This window comes from Chelonoidis abingdonii, chromosome 14 (genome assembly GCF_003597395.2).
Source record: "Chelonoidis abingdonii isolate Lonesome George chromosome 14, CheloAbing_2.0, whole genome shotgun sequence".
Taxonomy (NCBI): domain Eukaryota; kingdom Metazoa; phylum Chordata; order Testudines; family Testudinidae; genus Chelonoidis; species Chelonoidis abingdonii.
The window spans coordinates 30498104-30521281 of NC_133782.1; the positions used below are offsets into that span (position 1 = coordinate 30498104).

At 53.5% G+C, this 23178-nt stretch overlaps 2 protein-coding genes across 2 annotated transcripts in view; one reads left to right on the plus strand and one right to left on the minus strand.

The window, feature by feature from the left end:
- Positions 1-23178, minus strand: part of SAMHD1 (SAM and HD domain containing deoxynucleoside triphosphate triphosphohydrolase 1) — a 268902-nt gene that overhangs the window by 153107 nt on the left and 92617 nt on the right. The window lies entirely within an intron of this gene.
- On the plus strand, positions 791-22347 carry TLDC2 (TBC/LysM-associated domain containing 2). Its single transcript, XM_032789246.2, is given in 7 exon segments — positions 791-824; positions 827-933; positions 5493-5657; positions 7643-7795; positions 13128-13223; positions 19345-19418; positions 21357-22347. Coding segments are annotated over 7 exon segments (765 nt in total). The 3' UTR covers positions 21493-22347.

Genomic DNA, 23178 nt, shown 5'->3' on the forward strand with positions numbered 1-23178 from the left:
AGATTATCTCTACAGAGCAGCAGGGCACTATACAGATCTGGGAAGTGCTGCAGTTTCCTGGGTCTCTTTGTGGGACTGACTGTATTCTACGAGCACTAGTGTGTATTTCTGATGTCTCAAATAGTCTCCGGATTGAAGCTTTCTCGGAAGTTGTCAGCAGCGCTTGCTGATGCTTACTATATTTATACTGCTGTCAGAACAGCCCTCCAGGGATGGGGACTTTGCTCCTAATCACCTTAGCGTCTGTTTGCCCAGGTTCACTTTCTAATTTCCGTTTGCAGACTTGCTGTACTTCTTATGCCTTTCAAAAACAGAACTAAACCAAACCCCAGTATTTCAGCCACTTCTTTCTCCTTAAAAAAAATAAACCCACCTTCAGCATTCATAAGCAACCTGAGTAAGAAAGTACATGTAACCAGACCTCCAATATCAAACCAGAGTGCTCAGCTCAGTACCCACAGGAGACCCTACAATAACAAAGCCAGCTGCATACAATAGAGGGAACAAGCATTGTGGTTAGGAACTCAATTTCACTGCAGTCTTGTGAAGCGCTCGTTGAGACCGGCAACAGGAAGACATTCATGTACAGTTACAAAGAGTTCAAAGTCCTTTAAACTCCTTTTTCCAATTGGAGAGGAAGGGTTTGATCTGTCTGGTAAACCCTCCGCAGGCACATGCTATCCAATGGGGCCCTGAGCAGTGGAGGCTGTCCATGGTTGATGACCTGACTGCTGCACCAAGAGGTGGGAGAGCCCAGGTAGAGGGAAGCAGTAAAATCTGTGTTGTTTAGATGGGAGTGTTCTCAACAGGCCATTGGCAGGCACCTGCTTTCCCTCCCCTGGGCAGCTCTCAGCAGTGAGCACAGCTCCATGCACCTGCTGCCAGACTCACCCACACACCATGAAAGCTCTCCGGGGCCGCTACACTCTCCTGGTATGTACCGCACCGCGTGTGCCCAGGGGAGACAGATGGGGGCTGAAATTCAGAACGAACTGTAGGCAGCTGTGCTCCGTAACTTGCTTCTTTCCTTTCCGAAACAGGCTGATCAGGTCCAGCTATAAGATGGTGCAATGATGCTAGCTCAGATTTACTGCTCCTGGGGCATCAGTTACCAGCTAGATCACATTGATTTTAACAAGGGGACCTTGTCCAGTGTGTATAGACTGTTACCCTTCAGACTGGTGTTACTCCTACTGGAGAAAGTCCTGACCCAAAATCTGGGATCCAAGTGTCCCTAGATTTGGGGGAACCAGATCCCATCATCTCAATCTAGCTCTAAGCACCCCTAGGCTACAGGAGCTGAGATCCAGAGCTTGAATTAGAGGGTTGGGCCCATCTCTAAATCCAGGTGCTGGCTTTGAACTGTGCACCTGCAAACCTGCAACTCTCCGTTGCTGATATGACAGCAGCACTGGCAGTAGGCTCGGTGCTGCACAAACACATGAGAGACACTCTCGCTGTCTCACAGACAGTGCAGATGGAAAAGAACAGACAAAGGAAAGAAAGCAATACAAGATACAGGCAGAGTGCCCTGGCTGACAGCCAACACACAGTGTAAATGTTTGGGTTGTTCTTCCTCTCCTTTAATATGGAAAGTGAAGGGTGCTTGTTAATTACAGAGATCTGTCCTGCTCTCACTGCATCTGGTGCAAGCCTCTGTGTAGATGCAGCCTCAGTGGAAAGGGGGATGATAGTGCGAGAGACCCTGGTAATTTACCAGATTCATCCGCACTGGGCTGAACCCTACTTCACATCCATGTCATGTGTCTGTATTAGGGGTTTGCACCATCAGTATCACTTCAGCTGTGCAGTGTCTCTAATGCAGACATGGCCCAGCTCGCCTGGCCATGGGTCCAGCCTGCAGCAGCCACCTGCTTTTTTTAGTCACAGCCAGCTGCCCAGTGTAATCTGATCAGTTTTCTTTTTAAATTGTGATTCTTTGTGCCAGGCAAAGCCAATCAAAACAAACAGGGACAATGTGACTCTGACAAGCTCCAGCTCTGTTTACCAAACATCAGCACTGGTTCTGACCTGCAAGTGACTCAACAGGGTCCCAGAGCCAGGGGTGCTGGCTTCTCTCTGTGATAGGCACAGGGCCTGACTGCTCCAGGGCTTGGGCCTCTGCTGGAAAGGAATGTGATTTCAGCAGCCTAGCCGGGGTCCAAATGCTGCTGCTTGCTAATTGTTTTCTGTTCCTGCTGCCCATGGGATTTTCTGTCCATCCTTCACTGTGTTTTCTCCTAGCATGCGTGCAAAGGAAAGGGGAGAGAGCTGTGCCCTGGGGAGGCTGGTTCTCATTAATATAGTGCAGAAAGAGAGTTGCTTTGCAAGTAGCCCAAGAATGAAATGCTGCAGCAAGGAAAAAAGATGAATCAGGAAAGCAACTGACTCTGCTTTCAGGCTTTAGCATAGTCCAGCTGGGCTCTGAGTCTTCACTTGAGCAGATATTAGTGGACTTTAGGAGATCTGACATATGCTTCCTGCAATTTTTCCCTTTTTTATTTGTTTGCCTTTTCTATGGGGATGGGAACTCCTCTGAGTCAGGGAGTGAAGGTGAGTTTCTGACCAACTATCCTAGTGGGGGAAAGCAGGGCTGGGCAGTGATTTCTGCCTGACTCATGTGGCATAAGTGCTGTGAAGAAGCCTTAGATCTGTCAGGGCTGAAATCGCTTGTGCAATATTGAGCAGGAAAACTATACCAAAGAGGAAATGCTCCCTTTATAACTGGCCCGCCCAGACTCCACAGATGCCCGACATTTATGCAATGTCCTAGTACTTGTCACAGCCGGTAACATAGCATCGTATAATTGTTTAATAGGCAGAGCTGCTAGTGCCACCTGTAGTAAAGGTTGTTCAACACTTTCACTGTTCTCAGGTCTCTGCTTCAGGCTGATTTAAAAAAAAAACAAACCTTTCAGCTAAAATGGTTCAGCCATGTCCAAGAGTGACATTAGGGGGAAAAAAATTCTATGCTAAAAATATTCTTGCAGTTGTTTAACTGAGACTCTCTAGGGCCTCCATAAGTTAGAGCCTGGCCTTGAAATCTGGTTGTGTTTGATGGGGGTGTTACCTTGGTGACAGGTATGTGCCTTTTATTGTTCTCCTGAGTATTTGCCCAAATTAGGTTAAATTATAAAACTATGAAAAAAGTCTCAGTTTGCACATGCTCAGTAGGGACTTGTTAGAGTTTAGCAGCTAAATTTTCTAAGGATTCTGTCTACACTGAGCTTGTTCCACTCCCTCAAAGTACCTAAGTGCTAACTTCATAGGCACCATCCCCAGCATGACTGAGCAAACACCATCCCAGGACTTCAGAGGTTGAGGTGGGCTTTCCCTGCAATTATTCCCCTACAGCTGATAAGGCCACCATGGTGCTGAATGCTGGAACATAGAGCTGGGAGCCAGTGTCTCCTGTGCTCTCAATGCTCCCTCTGCCAGTGCCCAAGCAGCATGGTGGGCAGGAGGAACCAGCCACATTTGAATGGGGTGAGGGGAGGCCAGAAGAAGGACTCAGGGGTGTGGGAGGAGCAGAGTGGGAGGGAAAAGAGGAGTATATAGATGCTGAGGGTGGGGCAGGTGGGATAGGAGCAGAGTAGAGTGTAGGGAAAAGTCATGGGGCTAAGGGCTTTATAGGTGCAGAGAGAGCAGAAGCCAGGAGATGGGAACAGGGGTCAGAGAGGGTGGGGTGGACAGGAGCAGAGGGGGAGTGGATAGGAGATGGGAGGGGCAGGAGCCAGGGGTGGTGTATGGGAGCACAAGGGGAGGAGGGAGGAGCAGAGACAAGCTAGGGAAATAGCAGTAGAGGGATCTAAAAACACTAGATCACAATCCCCTACAGATCCTGGAATAGAACCCAGGAGTCTCAGCCTTCCTTTTCTGTCAGCAAATAGCTGTGAAACTCACTTCTCCTCCTCCAGTCCACACAGAGGTTAACAGCGTACAGCTGCTGCTACCAGTTCCTCTGGTAGCTCAAGTAGCAGAGGTCTGTGCTGTACTGCAAAAGACCTAAGCCCTGGGGCTGACCCAAACTGGGGGTCAATATGAGGGAATTTCTGTTTTTCAGGGCAGTTTTCCCTGGGGCTGACCCAAACTGGGGGTCAATATGAGGGAATTTCTGTTTTTCAGGGCAGTTTTTTCTTCAAAAAATTAGCAAATTATGCCTCCAAAACCATGTTAAAAGACTGTTAAAGTTGCCAAGTCAGGCATTCAAAAGCCAGGAAATGCCAGGATCAAGATTGCCTATACAACCCTTATCTGGATCCCCCAGATGGCTGCATCCTGCATTTGAGTTGTACTCCATAGCACCTGAGCAGCAGCAGGCAGTTTGCCTAGTGGCAATACAAAGCCTGGTGAATGCAGCAAGCCCCTTATCAAAGCCTGGGGGCATGAGGGTGAGGGCAGGTGTCACATTCTCAGAGGGTGGCAGTCAGCTAGGCATTGTGTGCAGGGTGCCAGCAAGCATAACAAAATCACAGGAACAATGCTGAGATTCCCAGAGCAGGAATTATGCACCTGGCTTCCTAGGTGATGAATGGGGAGACAAAGGTGTCTCATAATACAATTCACAAAAGCCAGCAGGGGAGGTGAGAAGCCACCTAACCTGGCCAATGAGAAGGGTGTGTGCTAAACCCCGCCCCTCTCTCTGCTTGCAATTCTCAGCTGCAAACCCTCTCTTGGCAGTAGGTGCCTGTGCTGTTAGCAAGAAGTCAGGGTGCAGTCTTCCAGCACATCTTTTAGCCTAGTGGTTAGGGCACTCAACTGGAGTGTGGGAGACTCCTGGCTGAGGGCAAGAAGAGCTATGAGATATTCTCATATGGGGCTTCCTCAGTCTCTCCTGTTGAAGCTGTTGCACTGGACAGAGTTGGTGTGGAGCCCTCAAAATCTATGCACAGTGACCCTGAGCATGGTTAGTGGGGCAAGCCCAGGAGCTGGGACATGGCAGCCAGGCCCAGACTGAGGTTCAGTTCTGGCAGCCTCTTTATTCTGTGCCAGGAAGGAAAAGGGACCATACAAAGGGGGAGCACTGGCTCAACACACAGCCCTATATGCCCCTTACTCCCACAGCTCCCAGTGTAGGGCAGTGATAGAGGGTGAGGCTGGGCTGGGAGGTGGGCACTTGAGTTTCAGCTATTCTGGGATGTGGAGCAGCCCTGGGGTTGCTCTTTATCACTCCAAAGACCGTGCTATGTCCCGGAGCTCCCCAGACTTGAGGAAGCTAAAAGCCACCTTTGCCCCCACCCTGCCTAGGGTCTGACCCACACACTGGACCCTTGAGAGGCACAAGCTGGACACTGCCAAGTGGGCTTAAAATGCCCTCTTCTCCTGAAGGGCTCACCAGGCAGGGCATGGGTCATGCCAGCCCATTCTCTGTGCACCAGTGCTCTCTGGATGGGATGGCCAGGAGTGCCATGGCTGGGCCCGAGGGGGAAGTGCTGCTCTTTGTGCTGGGGTCCCTTATCTCTTTTCCACGTGGCGTGGGCATCTCCCCGCAGACTGGCTGCCCGGAGGAAGCCCAGCCCCTGCAGTGTGTCGAGACTGCTGAGCAGGAGGACTCAGACCAGGCAGGCATGGGGGTGACAGCATCACCCCCGGAGGAGCCCTACCAGCTGGTGCTGAATGGAGAGAGCAACATCATGCATGCAGAGCAGGTCCAGCAGGTGAGCTCAGCACAGGCTACGGGATCACCCCATTGCAGGGCTAAGTAACCTCACTGAGTCAGGCTGTGGCCAGGTGCTTGGCAGTTCTAGAGCCTCCTCTGGCCTGGAGCTGGCCCCTCCACCCTGTCCTCTGGACAGCTCCTCAGTGGGACTGAACCATTCCAGTGGGCACCCGAGGGCATGAAACTCATTCCCCTGGCCAGCCCGGCCCTCCCGGTCTGGAAACAGGTTGGGCAGTGCTGCCGTGAGCTCCAGCTGTCGTTTCCCACTTTGTGCACCAGCACTGGGCCAGCTCAGACCTTGGGAATCCCAGTGCGATGCTTCTAACGCCACTGGCTCCAGAACTCTGCCCTGTGGGACTCAGGGGACCATTTGCCCCAGAAACAGTTTGTCACTGGTGAGGATGGGTGAGCAGGGACCAGCCCCGCCTGGCTCAGGGCCCAGGGGTTTGCTGGCCTGGCAGCTGGAGTGAACATCCTGGTACTTGTGAAAGGAGGCAAAGATCTGATACGGACGCACTGAGAGACAGCAAATGTGGAGTCCACAGAGCCACGTATCCAGTCACCCCACAGAGCTGAGCCTCGTTGCCAAACAATAATAATAATGAGCAATAAATGCATCTAAAAAATCATTTGCTCGACCTGACCATTACCCCTCATTCCTCCCTTCAGTGAATAGCCTTCCACCAGGGCAGGCCTGGACCACAGGGCGTGTTCACCGAGAGGGGTGATGTCCCAGGCAAACCTCGTTCTGGGGGTTCCCCCTTCTGGGATTGGGTCAGTGAGATTGTTCCACCCACATACACTGCAAACGCTCTGGTAAACGTTACTCCAAACATCTCTGCCGCCCTGGAGCTGCGTGAGTTCTTCACTTCGAAGCTAATGGGCCAGGGGCCTTTTGGGCTGGGCTGTCTGTGCAGGTCATCCTCCTCTGGAGAAGCCCCAGCTGGGGCAGGTGAGGGGAAGATGACCCCTGCAGATCCCTTTCACTGAGGCCTCTGGAAGTTGTCCCCTTGGGGGGAGGGTCTGGTCTTCCTGGAGCGTGTGTGTGGGAAAGGCCTGGCTGGGCCACCCCTAATCAGGGCCGGCTTCAGGCCTATTCCACCAATTCCCCCGAATTGGGCCCCGTGCCTAAGAGGGCCCCATGCCCAGTGAGAATCCCGTCCCTGCCTAGAGGCGCCTTTTTAACTTTTACTCACTTGGCGGCACTTCGAGTCTTCGGTGGCACTTCGGTGGCGGTTCCTTCGCTTGCTCTGGGTCTTAGGCGGCACTTCAGCAGCGGGTCCTTCAGTGCTGCCGAAGACCTGGAGTGAGTGAAGGACCTGCCACCAAAGTGCCACTGAAGACTCGGAGCACCGCCCGGTGAGTACAAGCCCCACGAGTTTTTTTACGTGTGTGGGGTTTTTTTGTTTGTTTTGTTTTTTAAGTCATTCCTGCTGGGGCCCTGTCGAAACTGTTCGAATTGGGCCCCGCACTTCCTAAAGCCAGCCCTGCCCCTAATGACCCACAACGAGGGGAACCTGCTCCTTTGCCCCCGTGCTGCTCTGCCTGTAGGGCCGTGCTACCACTGGTGAGGCCCTCCAGGCTAGGAGGGGACACAGCTGGGCTGGAAAGCTCTCAGGGATACTAACAAGTCCTGGGATGGGAGGGTGGAGGTGGTCTGTAGGAGATGATGCCGTGAGCCAGCCTGTGCCCTGCTTCTCTCCTCCTACCCCTCCAGCCCTAGCAGAGGCCCTTCCATGCAGAGCCCCCAGGGAACACAAGCGGGGGAGACATAGCCCTGGAGCTGACACATGGGCATGGTGAGGTCTGTGGGGAGGGCTCTGTGCCTGCAGCCATCCAGCCCAAAGCCAGACACCCAGGAGAGGACAGCGGGGAGCGGTTGGGTGAGGGAGGGTGTGGAAGTAACCGATGGGAAATGCTGCCAGAGGTCAGGGAGCAGAGAGGGACCCTGGTGGGAACTGACTCCTGTGGCTCTGTTCCCAGCTGGTGCCCCACCTCCCGCCAAGAGTGACCGGGTACCCTTGGAACCTGCTGTACTGCACCGCCAGGGATGGGTTTAGCCTGAGGAGCATGTACAGGAGTATGAACAAGCTGAGCTCTCCTGTGCTGCTGGTCATCCGAGATACCGATGGGCAGGTGAGGCCAGGGAAATGGAATCGTATGTTGCGCTTGGCTGGGGTTCCCCTGCAAGAGAAACATGCAGCTGCTAAAGGCCAGCACAAATCTGGACCCTGCACACTAGGGCCATCCCACAGGGTGTGGTCCAGGAGCCTGGCTCCCCTTCCTGGCTCTAACGCCCCTTCTGGGCCCAGGTACACCCCCTGGCCCCACACACTCTGTGCTGGCTCCCATTCCATCCAGGGCATGTCAGAAACACAAGGCAGGGAAGCTACAGCCTGCTCCCTAGGTTGGGTGGAAAACCTGCAGCCTGGTTCTGCTCTGTGACCTGACAAGTTGGCTGGGTAGTGGGTTTGTGACCTGGAGTTGGGGTCTGTGTGGTTTATCCTGAACAAGCTGCACCAAAGGGGATGGTGCTGAGCTCTCAGTGCATTTGCCCTGGGACTCCCAGAGGAAGCAGGCAGAGACACTGCTTCGATATGTTTACCTGGCCTCAGTGAGTGAGCTGGAGGCTGAGGAGAAGAAAGCCAGGGAGGCGGACTCCTGGGAGATTCTGCACAAAAACATTAAAAATTCTGCACACACTATTTTAAAATTCTGCATATTTTATTTGTCAAAATAACACAATAGAATCATGGCAGTTTCAATTAATTTGGTAATTTATTTAAAAATACCTGTCAGCAATACAGACAACAAAAAAGACTCCCCCAGGAGTAGAGAGTTAAAGAAACCCCTATAGCAGAGGTCTCCAAACTGTGGGGTGTGGGCCCCAGTGGGGTGGGGAGGGAGTGCTACCCAGGCCTGACTCCATGTCTGCTCTGGCCCTGCCCCCAGCTTTGTCCCCAGCTCCCGGCCCTGTGCCTGACCCCATCCCCAGTCAGCTTGGGGCCCATCTGCCAGCCCTCAGCCCGGGGTGAAGGCTGGTGGTGAGGGAGGAGCTGCACCCAGCAACAGGCATGGCTGCCAGTCCCCACCACGGCCCAACTGTGGCTCTGCTCCTGCCTCTGCCTCCAGCCTCAGCCCCTGGCCCCAGACCCATCCTCAGCTGCAGCCCTGCCTCAGCCCCCTTACCCCTGTCTGCATACCCCTCTGGTGGTCCTGGTTCCGGGGAGGGGCAGCGGGGGTGCAGACTGAGGAAATTACTTTCCATGAGAAATTCTGAAAAGAAAATGTCATTACATGTGAGGGCCTTTCCTCCCTTGCAAGGGGATGGCTAAAGGCGAACAAAGAGATCAGATGACCTCCTGGCCCGGGAAAGAGACAAAGGCCAGAAAGGAGGGGCTGGAGGGGGTTTCAGTTTGGAGCTGGCTGGGGACAGGAGGTGAGGGCAGACGGGGTTGTCTGGCTCGCTAGGCCCCAGAATGGACCTGGCTGAGGGGTCTGGTTCGCTGTACCTACAAGCTCTGTTTTAGACCTTGTTCCTGTCGTCTAATAAACCTCGTTTTATTGGCTGACTGCGAAGTGGGGGGTGCATGCAGGACCCTCTGGCTTCCCCAGGACCCTGCCTGGGCAGATTCGCTGTGGGAAGCACACGGAGGGGCATATGTTGAATGCTCCAAGGTCAGACCCAGGAAGGTGAAGCTGTGTGAGCTTCTTGCCCTGAAGACAGTTTGCTCCAAGGGAGAGGAGGCTCCCCAAAGTCCTGACTGGCTTTGTGGGGAGCAGTTCCAAAGCATCACCCAGGGGACTCTGTGACAGTGCGTTGTGAAGATTTTTGACTGAATAAGGTGTCGCCAATCTGAAAAGCCTGAGAGACGCTGCTGTAGCCCACGGAGCCCCTCTGGATCTGAAATGGAAAGGAACGACCGTTAGTTACAATTCCAGGCTGACCCTTCTAAGCAGAGCAGCGGCAGGTCTGGAAAGAGAAGGATTTGTTAAGGAATTCCAGTACCCAGACTGGACATCCGAAATGCAGAATGTGCTCAGTGCAGCCTGGCACACAACCCCCAACCTTACAGTGGCGCTTGTCATTGTTTTGAACTGGCTGTGTGCTCTGCGCTGGCCTTGAAGAGTAACCCGGCATCTGCAGAATCACATGGGATTTGAATATGTCAGCCTGCTGCTGAGTAAAGACCAGCGGGAGTACAGATGCTGCTGATTGTGGCAGGTAGAACTGTCCTGTTCAAACACACTGGGGCATCTGGAGAGCTTTTTGATGTGTCTGCCACAATGAAGCACTGGCAACCCATCTGTACAACCCAGTACTGGACAGGAAGGATCCATGGGCCATGGCAAAGGCTGCAGTGAAAGGCATGGTGCTGAGTCAGTGAGGGAGAGAGTTGTTACGAAACTCTCCATAAACAGGTAAAAGCTGAGAGCACTCCCTGAGGAGCAGAGATGCAAGCAGGAGGGGCTGGTTGGCAGGGCACCCTGGGTGGCACTCTCCTTGGTCTGGGAGGAGAAACCCAGCCACGCCAATACATTGGTAGGAACAGAGGGGCCTTTCAGTAGTGGGGTGGGGGGTGCTGGGCTAGGGCCTGCAGAGCAGGGGGCTGGGATGCTGGAAGCAGGCCAGGGGCAGGCAGGACGCTGCTGAGGAGAGGGGTGGTGTAGCTGAGCTCTGCCAGGGTTTGTTGTGGCCTTTGCTCTCTGTAAGCTCCGGCCTTGGCCCGGGGTGCAAGTGAAACCTCCTGAACTTCTGGGCCACTAACTTCATGCTCAAGCCCCAGGCTTTCCCCACTCTGTATGGTTCGTGGCAGCCCCAGGGCTCCAGCCTGCCAGACTGAGGGGCTTGTGGGATGCATTCCGAGTCCTGGGGAGTGCTGGCCGGCTGTGGGGAGCACATGGGCTGTTTGCAATCGGGCATTCCCAGCAGGGCTCTCCTGCCAGGCACCAGTGAGCACCCAGCAGCCCCCGTCCTCTGGTCCATCTCGGACGGCATCACCTCATCTGGATTTTTATTAGAAGAAAAAGGACAAACAAGCCGACCAGCGAATGAGCAGCAATGTCTTGCTCCAGGCCTAGGCTAGCTGCCAGGCTGCACAGCAATGGGCACCAGTCCCACTCGGAGAGATGCTGCAGCAGGATCCTGCAGCCAGCTCCGGGCACCGGGGAGCTAGTGCCAGACCGGGAAGAGGCAGGAGGCAAACAGTTCTCATAGTCACAGGGATCGCAGAGTGGGCCTCTTAGCTATCAATGATAGCATCCTGGTGCCTGTGCACCTCCTGCCGCCCCCCCGCCCCATCCCCAGAGCCATCCAGCACCCCATGTTCCACCTGCTAGTTCCCCCAGCATCCTTTCCCACATCCACTGTGACCTTAGAGTGCTTCCCTGCTGGTTTGGCCCAGCTCCACCCTCCTTGGTCTCCCCTCACCACTTGCCCCCTCCTACGCTCCTCCTAGGCACCAGGATGCTATCGCTGGTAGCTAAGAGGCCCACCTGTCCTTCTGGTCTTCTCCTAGGCTAGTCCCACACCTTGCTGCAGGAGCCCTGCCCTCCCCTGCCCCGCCCCCAGGATGCTCATTTCCCCCGGTCTGCCCAGTGCACAGTGAACTTAGCCAATCAGTGAAGGGGAAACATGCCCCAGGCTGGCTCAGGGCTCAGCCAGGCCTTCCAGCACCTCCTTGACTGGGCCAGACTAAAGAGAACCCCCAGATGTCAGCCTTTTCCGCACTTCCACTTCCTGTCCCAGCTGAACCAGGGAGGGCAGAGGTGACCGAAGAGTTAAACAAGAGGAGGAATTAACCCAGCATCTCCGGCACACACAGGTGGAAGTTCTGGGGTGACCACACCCGGCACTCATCTAGCCCTGGATAGCCAAACCTGGCAGAAATCTTCCCTACGCTTCAGCACCTGCAAGCAGGGAGTGAGGGGGCCATGCAGTCTGGCCATGCAGAGCTGGAGCACATGCTGGTTAACATACCAGCCCTTCACTGTACCGTGCCATGGGCAGCTCTGTACTCTGAACACCTGGCTCAGCGCCAACCCAGCAAGAAAACAGAGTTAACCCCCAAGAGCTCATCCCCTGTACGCCCCCACTCACCGTATCGCACCCACAGCTACAGCACACACGCACCTGCAGCTGTCCCCCCCTCCCTCCGCAGCATACCCCTTCTCCAGACTTCCCCCCATGCCGGTAGTGGTGGGGTAGCACACCGCTGTGCTGGAGGTATGGGGGGTAGGAGGCCAGCAGGCCTCAGGGCAGTGCTGAGGCTGCAGGCCTGTGGGGTACAGGAGTGGCGAAGTGCTAAGGTAATGTCTGCTCTCAGTAGTTCGCCTACAGCTAGTAACTCCTGCAGTGCAACTGGGCCAGGCTGCGCTGTTGGAAGGGATCAGATAATCCACTCACAATTCCTGCAGATTTTGCATCCTGTGTCTGGCCCCCAAAACGCTCCTTGGAAGGGGCTGGGTCTGTTCTGGACCCATCCCCAGGTCACCTGCCCACGCCGGGCGTTGGGGTGTGATTGTGTCTCCCTGCAGTGCTGTCTCTGATAATCCTATACCTGCTGCGCACAGCCAATGGAGTGACTCCATCGCACACAGTCAGGGCCTGTGCTGTTGGTGATCAAGGTCCCACGTGTCAGCCCTGCCAGCCGCAATGGTCTGTGGGTGGAGCATGCATGTACATGTAGCCACAGCCCCACCTGACCCTAGCTGAGTAGCACACAGACACCTGTCCTCAGGGAGCACCTGCCAGTGTCAGGGATTAGCCCAGCACTGGCTGGAAGGAGAATCCAAGGGGTGAGGCACCTTTCAGACTTGATAGTGATGGCTTTGTCCTGTCTCATCAGCCGCTTTCAAGCTTGGCTGGAGTCCCGGTTACAGGCCGCAGAACCTCCTCATTGAGTGATACAACCTGGAGCCACTGGTTTGCCCCATAGGGCCTCCAGCACGGGATGTGGCGCCTGTGGAGGGGGCAGCGGCGCCATGGATTGGCCTGGGTAGTGGCTGTGGGGTAACTGTTCATAATGGTGCCTAAAAGTCTGGGTGCAGATTCCAGCAGCCTCAGAGTCCTAGATACCCTGGATTTGGGAGGGGAGCCGGGGGCACACAGCCTGCCCTGAGAGCTTCAGTGGCTGGGAGAGGTAAAGACAGTGAACAGGCCTGCCCCGGTCACTTGCTGCTGGTGGTAGCTGCAGAATTGACAGCCCCAGCAGTCACAGATCATGAGTGAGGCCTCCAGAAATCACTCATGCGATTGGTTTACAAATCAGGAGATTTTTTTGAAATAATAAATTTTGGGTTCTTTGCCTTCCAGCTTTGTTTTGTATCTAATGCAAGCTGAGAGTCTCCTGGAATCCCAGGACTCCAGGAGCTGGGACTTTGAGGAAACCCCAATTACAGCAAAACTTGTGCTAAAACCACAAGATCTGGCAGTGCTGTGACCTTCTCTCCTCTGCTTCCATTCCAGACGTTTGGGGCCTTCTCCTCCACTGCCATCCGACTCAGCAGCTGCTTTTATGGCACAGGGGAGACTTTTCTCTTCTCCTTCTCCCCAGAGCTAAAGGTAACAGTAACACTCACATTCTTGGTGCAGGGGCTTTGGAATCAGCCTGTGACTCTCTCTCCCAGGAGCGGAGACAGGGGCTTCTGCTGGCCAAGGCCCAAATGCAGCACAGGCCCAGGGACATGTGGGGGTGCAATCATTTGGGGGCAGTAGGGGAGGACAAGTCCACAGCATTTCTGCTTCTCCTTCCCTGCCAGCAGTATCCTTGTGGCTCTGCCCCACCACCCCCAAGCAGGCGCTCTGGGTCACTCAGCCGCTCTGTGTGCATGGGCGGGGAGGGATTTGGACTTCCCCTCCACTTCCACCCTAAAGGCCCCATAGTGCTGGTCAGCCATGCTGGGAGCTGCGCCAGTGCTGGGGAGAGCATTCTGCATTCCTGGGAGCTCTGGGCCTGTGCTGGGTCCCATGCCTCCTGGAGCGCCTGCTTGGCATCCAAATGAGTCCTTAATACGTCTCTTGCTCAGTGCTGAGCAGGACGGGAGCATCGAGAGGCTGCTGCTGTGAGGAAGGGAGCACATCACTAAGCCCCCCTACAGCATGATGGGCATTGCCCATCGTTAGCTGCATGTCTCCTCTGACATCCATGCTCCACCCACCCCCTTCACACCCTGCACTTTTGCCTCATGCAAGGGCTTTGGCCGAGCCCCCTGCAAGGCACACAGCTGCTTTGTGCAACCTGCTGCACACCACACAAACCTGCAGGCCCTAGACTGGCCTGCTATGCCCGTCAGTGCCCCCCGCTGCAACCAAGAGGCTGCTCAACCAGGGTGCTCCTGGGAGCCTAGGTGAGAGGAGGCCTGGCAGGCCCAAAGTCTATGGCATATGGCTGATAGAAGCAGCATGAGTCACCCCTTGCACAGCATCTCGGAGGCAGCTTACTTCCCAGCCTGCAGGCACCACCTGAACTCAGCAGGGCACAGCCATTCCTTCTTCACTGCCTGTAGACACAGCTGAGTAACCCCGTTCCCAAGCCAGTCCCAGCCTCAGGGCTCCTTCACCTAGTAGGAGGATGTAATTAGTAGGAATAATTACCAGGAAGTAATTGCTCTCCTTAGTCATTAAATAGTGAATTAATTCTAACGACAGAATTAAGTAACTGAATAATTCAGCGTCTGATTATGGAAAATCACTTGACTTTCCTGCCAGTGACTAACCCACGCTCCTGAGGGTGTTGCTTGTGAGGCACAACTCCTCTGGAAGCTGAGTCTCCGAAGAACTGGGCGGAAACCTCCTCCTTGGGCCCCTACAAAGCCCTAGGGCTTGTGGCCTGGCTGGCTTCAGAGGTGTTTCTGCCTGACTTCTCGGAGGGCAGGGCCAGGACCTAGGAAATCCCAATAGTCCATAATGCTTTTCTCGGGACCTGACAAATCCACCCGGGTAGCTGTCACCCAGACAGGCATGCGTCGCTCCCCCCACAACACTGACTGCCTGGGCCCTGGGAGATACTGCAGCAGAGCCCCAGCCTGGGATGCCAGTTTGGTGACTGATCAGATCAGAAGCATTAAAACCCCTCTGTGCAGCCAGCTCCAGCCCTGGTGTAAGCTGCACCCACCAACATCAGAGCTGAGGTTTGCTCCTTGCTTGCCCGTAACCTGGGGTTTGGTGAATATTTTACCTTTCCAGTCATGGGATGGCTGGACGCAGCAATAGCCAACACGTGCTGAGGGGCAGAGGCGATAAGAATACTTGTTGTTATGTACATACTAAGAACTGGGAAAGTCACTCCCACAAATAAAACACCTTTGGTGCTTTAGAGCGAAGGTTGTGCAGGTGCATATCCTACTGCATTACCAGCTAAAATACTAGGAACCCCTCAAGTACGTTCCTCCTCACCCTTTCCCACTGTACATGCGCCCTTCCCTGTCCCTAGCACCTCACCATCCAGCATACACACACTTAGCCTGCACCATGCTGAGCATGCTGCTGGCATTGCCTGGCATGGGTGGTAGCTGTGGGGCAGGCAGACAGTAGTTTGGGCTGGATTGTTGTTGTCATACTTTGTTGGACCCTGGCTTTGTGCAGAAGATTAGGAGCAGGTTAAGTACCTGTGAAACCACTAGAAAGATTTTAGGAACTGTTTGGTGCATGAAGGTGATAGTTAGAGCTGCTTAGAAAATAGCCTTTTTTCCCCCACTGAAAATTTCAACTTTCTGGTGAAAAATGTTGGCTGAAAACTGAAAATTTCTACTCTGTCTGGAGCTGCAGTGCCTTATGGGTGTTGCTGTTCAGTTGCCTAATACTCCCATTTTAGTCTTTGGGCAGGGTTTTCTGGCTGGCCTACATCTCCCATGAGGCACTACTTTCTCCCCGCCTGAGGTGCATAGAAGTCCCTGGCAGTGATGCATCATGGGTGATGTAGTCTAGCCAGAGAGTGCTATCCATGGAAGAGGGTGGGAGCATAAGGCACCCAAACTATTACTCCCATGAGACACAGTGGTGGTATTTTGAACCAGAATATTTTGGATTTTTGCCTCTTTTTGCTAACAAAATATAGAGATTTTCCAGAGGCAGGCACTTCATTTGCTTGAAAATTCAATTGTCTATCAAAAACAGTTTTGATGGGACACTTTTGAGCAGCCCTAGTAAAAATATGTGACACAGGTTTTGTGTTGTGTTAGGCAATCACGTTCCTGGGGGCTGCCATGTTGGATTGCTGGGTTTGGCCTCCAGGCTGCATATTTGTTAGTGTGGGGCATGGGTGCTGTATGCTACTGGGGCAGGAGAAATGGGTGAAGGAGGAGCAGTGCGTCCCAGGCAGGAGCAGAAAGAACGTACCTGGGTATTTCCTAGTGTTTTAGTGAGTGTGTTGCAGGGATCTGTACTAGAGCAACCCTCATTCTCAGCAAACCAAGTGTTTTGTTTGGGGGAATGTGCCCAAATACCTGGCTAAGTCAGATGTTGCTGGGACAGGGGGAAACAGCAACTGGGAAGTTCTTTGTTTTCATAATGACCTAACAAGGCAGCGTAGGCAAAACGCATTAGGAGGGTGGGGGGTTGGTCCAGAATTCAGGTATTTCCTGCTCCCCAACCTGTTCAGGCCCTTGGCCCTCAGCCTGTTTCACTCGGAAACTTGCTGGGTTCGTGGGGGTAATACCACATGGGAACAACCAAGCCCAGTTGCTGCCTCACCCAGAAGCAGCTGGGAACAGGTCAAATCGAGTCTCGTCTCAACTGTGGCACATACTGTTCTGTTGGTGAGCTTCCCATTGCGTTAAGCCAGCATTGTGCCAGCAGAGCCAGTGTGAAGGTGCCATAAGCCACAGCAGGGCCCCTGTGGGGAACACTCCAGCATGCAACTTTGGCACAGGGGTGAATTCCCCTTGGAGTCCAGTCTTGCCTGCATGTGAGGACAGGATCTTCCTCTGACTTCAAAATCAGTTCCTTTTGCTAAGGCCACACACTGGGAAACCCAAACACAGAAGCAAAGACAGTTTTCATTTGTGATCCTGTACGGCAGCTACCGCTGTGTTGGGTCAGGGGTGGGGCTGCTGTATTGTGGGATGAGTGCTGAGTGGTATGGCCAATGCAGGCCAAGTTTCAGGAGAAGACTCTCCTTGCACTAGGGCCTCTTCCTCCTCCCAGTTCGCTCTGGCTTTCTCCTTTTCTGGGGCTGGGGAACTCCATGCACATCACCTCCCAGAAGCCAGTTTGACCAGCAGCACTGAACTGATATTATCAGCCCCCAACACAGCTAATTCAAACCCTGCACCTTATCAGCCTCATGTCCTGCCGCCATTCCCTCCCTATGGAGTTCAGATCCACCCCAACATTTAGGGGAATTGTCCACACTAGGAAGAGCCCTGGGCAGTTAGTTACTCATTTAACCCCTTATAGGCCTGGCACACCCTCTGCTAAGCAAGGCACAGGAAATGCTGGCTTCTGGCACGAAGTGCCACCAGGACTGGAACACGAGGTGGTTGTGTGAGAACCTGCTATCTGGCTAGCACTGCTGACACCTGTGACTGGCCAAAGGCACAGTCCAATGGGGCTCGCCCCCTTCCTCACCAGCAGTAGCATTCATCATCCTGACACATCGCCAGCCCTAGGGACCCAAAGGCATGAGTCAGACCCCCAGGAATCATGAGAGGCTGAAAAATAACAAATGTCAGTTCTTATTCTTTTCCCCCTGGTTTCTGAGCCTGGAGGTGCATTCGGATCACAGTCACCAGCTTTCCTCTGCTACCACAAGGGCCATAAGCTGACATATTTTTAAGGAGAGTCGAGAGGCTGATATGCTGCTGAAGTGACTCCAGGAGCTGGGGTGTGAAGAAATCAAACATCACAAGAGTCACTATAAAATTGTGCGCACTGGCAGCACGGCTAATGCTGACTCACGGGCAGTGGGACTCATAGGGAACAAGGATATCAGCTGGCACAGCTCCCCCAAAGCGCTGCCTGTATTTGCTGCTGTGGGTAGTGGCTTTGCACAGCCCCAGTGGTGACTGCAATGCCCCAGAGAGCACCCCTGCAGGCAGAATAAAGTAGCTTGAACAATGGGGAGGAACTCTCACCACTCCAGCCAGGGAGGAGGGGCGCTGTGGGGTGCTGCTTGCCCAGCCACACAGAGTAGAGGGGGAGCCACGCTCCACTTACTATAACCCATGCCTACATTTTGCTAACCAGGACGCTGGAAGAGCTAGCTAGAAAAGATTCCGCCCCAAGTGTGACGTACTGTCCCGGGGTGCAACCTGGAACTGGGGTACCCCTGAGCCTTCTGTCTCACCAGCCTGGGCACCCTCTCTCACTGTGATGCTGTGAGAAGCTGCAGACCCATCCCGGGCCTGCCCTTACACAAACATTCACAATCAGAGACACACCCAGCTGAGTTACCACCAACCACCCATGAACCAACAATAGAGAGGCTTCAGCCAGTTCTTCCCAGCTCCCTAGCCAAGGACCCCAGAGCTGTACCATCTTGCCCTAGTCAGAAGCCTGACCAGTTTATGTTATTAGGCAGTCCGCCCCTCACTCAATGCGGAGAGGACAATGCACCAGCCTCTGTTCCTGAGCAGATTTCCCTTTGCACTTCAAACAGCACACCGTTTTTAGGTTGAAATATAAAAAAAGATATAACTACAGAAAGATAGATTTTAAGTGATTATAAGTAATAAGTCTACAGATCAATGTAGATTAGCTAAGAAATAAAACAAAATTGCACTCTAAGTTCTATAAACTAGATGGGATTTGAATCAAGCAGTGGTTCACCCTGATGGTACATACAGGTCACCAATCTTCCATACACAGGCTGGGATTCCTCCCTTCCCACCTTGGACCATCGCCCCAGTCCAGACTCTGTCCCTGAGGTGTTTCCTGCTGTTGGGGGGGGGTGGGGAGGGAGGGAGGCTAAGTGATGATGCCACTTCCCCATTTTATAGCTTCTCCCATGTGGAGGGACCTTCATTTTCCCAAACAAAGCCCCCAGCCGTTAGTGGAAAAGTACAGGCTCAAGATGGAGTTCAGTGGCACATGTCCTTGCATGCTTTGATAGTCAGCAGCAGCCATTACCCTTATTCTGGCTAGAACGTTCACAGGACAGGCCATTAGGTAGGGACAAGCTTCTTCCATGGCCCATTGTGTTCACTGATGAGCCATCAACTTGAATAGTTCAGTCACAATCTGCTGGCTAGACTGGCTCTAAACTACCTTGTGGGAGTTACCCAGGAGCAAACACATTTGAAATACAGATACATGGTCAATATTCATAATTTCAGATACAAAAATGAAATGCATGCAAATGAGATAATTATACTCAGCAAACCATAATTTTTCCATAGACCCCGCACATACTATATTTTGTACAAGACACATCATAATTAACTCACCATGGTAAATGGGCGTGCCCGGATGTTGCTTTGTGGTACAGAGCATCACACCAGGTTTTACAGTGAGCTGGTCAGAGTCAGTGACGAGCTAGGCTGGGCTGGGTCAGTACTTTGCACCAAGTAGCTCCTGGTGAGCAGGGTTGCACCAGTGACCCTAGCAGTCATGGCAAGTCACCACTGACCAGCTCCCTCCACACTGCAACAGGGCTCCCTGTTCCTGTGCTAGGTACAGCCCAAGGGGTGGAATTAGCTGTCCCTGCACCCCTGCTCTGATTGCTAATGGCTGCTTCTCCTTGCAGGTGTTTAAGTGGACAGGCACCAACACTTTCTTCATGAAAGGAGATGTAGATTTGCTAGTGATTGGCGGAGGCAGGTACGTAGCTGACTGGGTGGAGCTGCCTTTCGCTGGCTAGAGTTCTGGGGCCTGTTCTGCCTCGCTGCTCCTAGAACCCCTTCTGCCCTCACAGCGTCGGGGAAGGCAAGGGCTGCAGTACTTCAAGCCAGGCACCAGCACAGCCCAGCCTGAGGCAGCAGCCAGAACAGGTGAGCGGAGTCCTGCATCCAATCACAGGGGTCTATGTGGATATCTCTGCTCACACACACTGCCTTCCTGGAGGCTGGAGCCAGACCTGGCTGCTGTTCTGAGATCTGCTGAGATCTTGAGAAGTGTAAAAGACTTTGCTCATCTAGCGCTCCTTTAGCCCAGCCCAGTATAAGGAAGGAGACTCCAGGGGAGTCGAGTGCATGATTCCTACCAATGAATGGATCTGGCTGATTTCCCTTCTGCAATGTCCGTGCTCAGATGTGAGTGAAGGGTTGCAGAAGTGTTTGCACTGGTTGTTCTGTTCTCAGGGTACGTCTACGCTTGGAGCAGAAGGTGTAATTTCCAGCTTGAGGAGACATCCCTGGGCTAGCTGTGATGGAGCTGATGCACTAACACTAGAAGTGTAGGGGAGACAAGGCCATTCCAGCAGGAACGGAGACACTCAGTACTAACAGGAAGAGGGTCTTGAGGATTCTGGACAGCCCCTCCCCAGTTAGGGTGACCAGATGTCCAGATTTTATAGGGACAGTCCTGATTTTCGGGTCTTTTTCTTAATTAAGCTCCTATTACCCTCCACCCCCATCCCGATTTTTCACATTTGCTGTCTGGTCACCCTACACCCAGTCCAAGATGAGGAGACAGTTAGCACAGACCATGAAGCTGTGCATCCTCTGACAGACTGACTGAAAACCCCTCTACCAGCACTGAACCCCTGGGTGGGGCACACATGCCCAGCCTGGTCATGGCTATAGCACTTTGGGAAGCGCTGGGCCCTTCCCTTCTGCCACAACCCAGCATGTTGTGAGTGACACGTCCCCTACCTGCCACTGTTATCCAGCCAGTAACAACACAGCGATGTACCTGACAGAACCAGTTTGCACCAGGGCTCCCTGGAATTGACCTTGACCAGCTAAATCAAGGCAAAACCTGCATGTGCACCAGGAAGAGGACTGGGGGGTAGCCAGCATATGTTAGCTCATGCTGACACCCCACCCCACCCACCTTCCCTAGCCTAGAAAAACCCACAGAAGTGAACTCAAAGCAAAACTGCTCAGCAGCCCCATGCCCTTCTGACTCCAGTGTTCCCTGTGGCCTTAGCCCTGGTGTTCATCTTTCCTGGTCATGCCCAAGGAGCATAGCGATGGCTGCACGAAGTCTTGGCTAGAGCGTGGCTCTGGCTCCAGCTCCCTGCGGGTTACGCAGCCTCGCTGTGCTATTCACCCAGCTTTGAAACAAGCCCATTAAAATGCCACTCTGTCCTGAGAAGTGGCTGTAACAAGGGGTGTTGTGAGGCTCTGAATGATTCTGCATGTGAAGGAAGAAGTTGTTTCTTCCACCAGCCCTGCATCCTGCCCCAGGGTCTGAGAGCCAGGCAGGGCTCTTTGCAGCCTCATGAGTGAGGAGCGCAGGGTCCCTGTGCAGCCCACTAGCCTCCTGCAGCTCCCTCAGTGCATCTCCTTACCCTGCAGGAGGCTGCACAATCAGGAGCAGCTGGGTGCTCAGAAAGGCATCTCTAATGCTCATCAAGAGCCTAGTGCAAAGCATGATAGAAGGGAGTCCAATCCTGGGAGTGCTGAGCACCCTGAAGTCACTGAGAGCAGGGGTGCCTTGTGCTTGGCAGGATCAGGCCCACTAGCTGACCTTCCCCATGGAGACAGATGCAGGGAACCTTCGTTAGCTGACGGTCAGAGAGGCCCCTGCCCTGCCTGTCTTGGCCCTGGACTGGAGCCCGTCTGATACTCAGCTTGGTCTTCCCTTTATTTTTAGTGGCAAGTTCGGCCTGTGGCTGGATGGGGACCTGTACCATGGGGGAAGCCACCGCTGCGAGACATTTGACAACGAAATCCTGTCGCCCCAGGAGCAATTCTTTATTCGGGACCTGGAGGTTTGGGCCTTGACCTGAGCCCACCACGCCGGGGGCCGTGGGAACTGACTGCTTTCACATGGACCCTGGCTAGGCCTGGCAGCTGTTCCCAGCAGTGTCTGGAACCCTTCCAGAGGGTGGTGCTCAGCCCCTCTTCCCCTTACGCACAAGGCTTTGCCAGGCTGTGCTCCTTTCTCCTCCCCAGCCAGCACTTACGCTCCAGAGGGCAGCGGGGGCGTTCCCACCCATTTTCCTGTCAGGGTGCTCACCCTGCGGGGCATCAGAGCAGCCCCAGTGGGTGGCTCCACAAGCACTGGATTTCAATGCAAACGGAATCTCACAGGCAACTGGGCAATTTAAAAATAAAATTCCCATGTGAAGCGACAGTGTTAGCAGCAGGGGAGCTGCCTGCTGGGCCATGCCCTGCCAGTCAGTGCCGTGAACTTGGGAAGTGAGCTCAGCCGTTGTTCACAGTGAGTGAAGGCAACTTACCCTCCTCCCTGGCAGACACAGCAGGGGCAGCATGAGGGTATTGACAGGTGCGTGCTGGGCACTGCCAGTGTTTAGAGCTCCATGAGATGTGAGGGCAGGGCCCTCCCCCATCCCTGCTCTCAGAGAAGCTTATTGAAGTTAGGCCAACACCAGTATCAGTGGTGCCTGAAAAGCTACACAAAAGAGGCACAAGGACCACACGTTTTTCTGTTGCTTGTAATGAGATGGGCCTGAATCAAAGCCCTGATCCCAGCACCCCAAGTTGCAGGACAGCTCAGGTCCAAACTCTGTCACTGTCTCCTGTCCCTGTAACAGGCCAAAACAAATCCCACAGCAAAATCCCTCCTGACTCCTCCTCCCATGAAGTCATGGGGCAGTGCAGGGCCTGAGCAGAGTATGGCAGCTGGCACCAATGCCCAGAGACTACCACTGTGGACCCAGAGAGCCTGCAGCACTGATGAGCTGTTGGCTTGATATGGCATCAGACTTCTCACCACAGCCAGATGACTAGGAGCTAGCTGGAAAGAGCTGCACTGCTTCCAGGCAGCTGTGAACTCAGTTCAGACTCCGCAGGCTTAAAGCACATGAGATTCAGCATTTGGATCCCCTCACAGCAAGCTGAACCCCAAGAGGTGAGGAGTTGGTGGCTGTCATGGATGTAGTCTATCAAGGACTGTGTGGTTCCACATATTCAGACACCAGAGTTGCTTATAAAACTTGAAGAAATAGGCAGAAGAATCCAGATCAAACGCTCTGGGATCAGAGCAAGGGAAGCACAGAGAGGTTTACTGGGCAATGAAATGCAACACCTGGGGCAGGGGTAGGCAACCTATGGCACGTATACCGAAGGCAGCACGCGAGCTGATTTTCAGTGGCATGCACATTGCCCAGGTCCTGGCCACTGGTCTGGGGGGCTCTGCATTTTAATTTAATTTTCAATGAAGCTTCTTAAACATTTTAAAAACCTTATTTACTGTACATACAACAATATTTTAGTTATATATTATAGACTTATAGAAAGAGACCTTCTAAAAACGTTAAAATGTATTACTGGCACATGAAACCTTAAATTCGAGTGACTAAATGAAGACTTGGCACAGCACTTCTGAAAGGTGCCGACCCCTGACCTAGGGAATGTGATGAGGCCCCATTACTAGATACATTCAACACTCTCAAAAGGAGCTTTGGTACTTCTGTCAAACCCCTGGCACATTCCCAGTCCCTTTCTTTTAT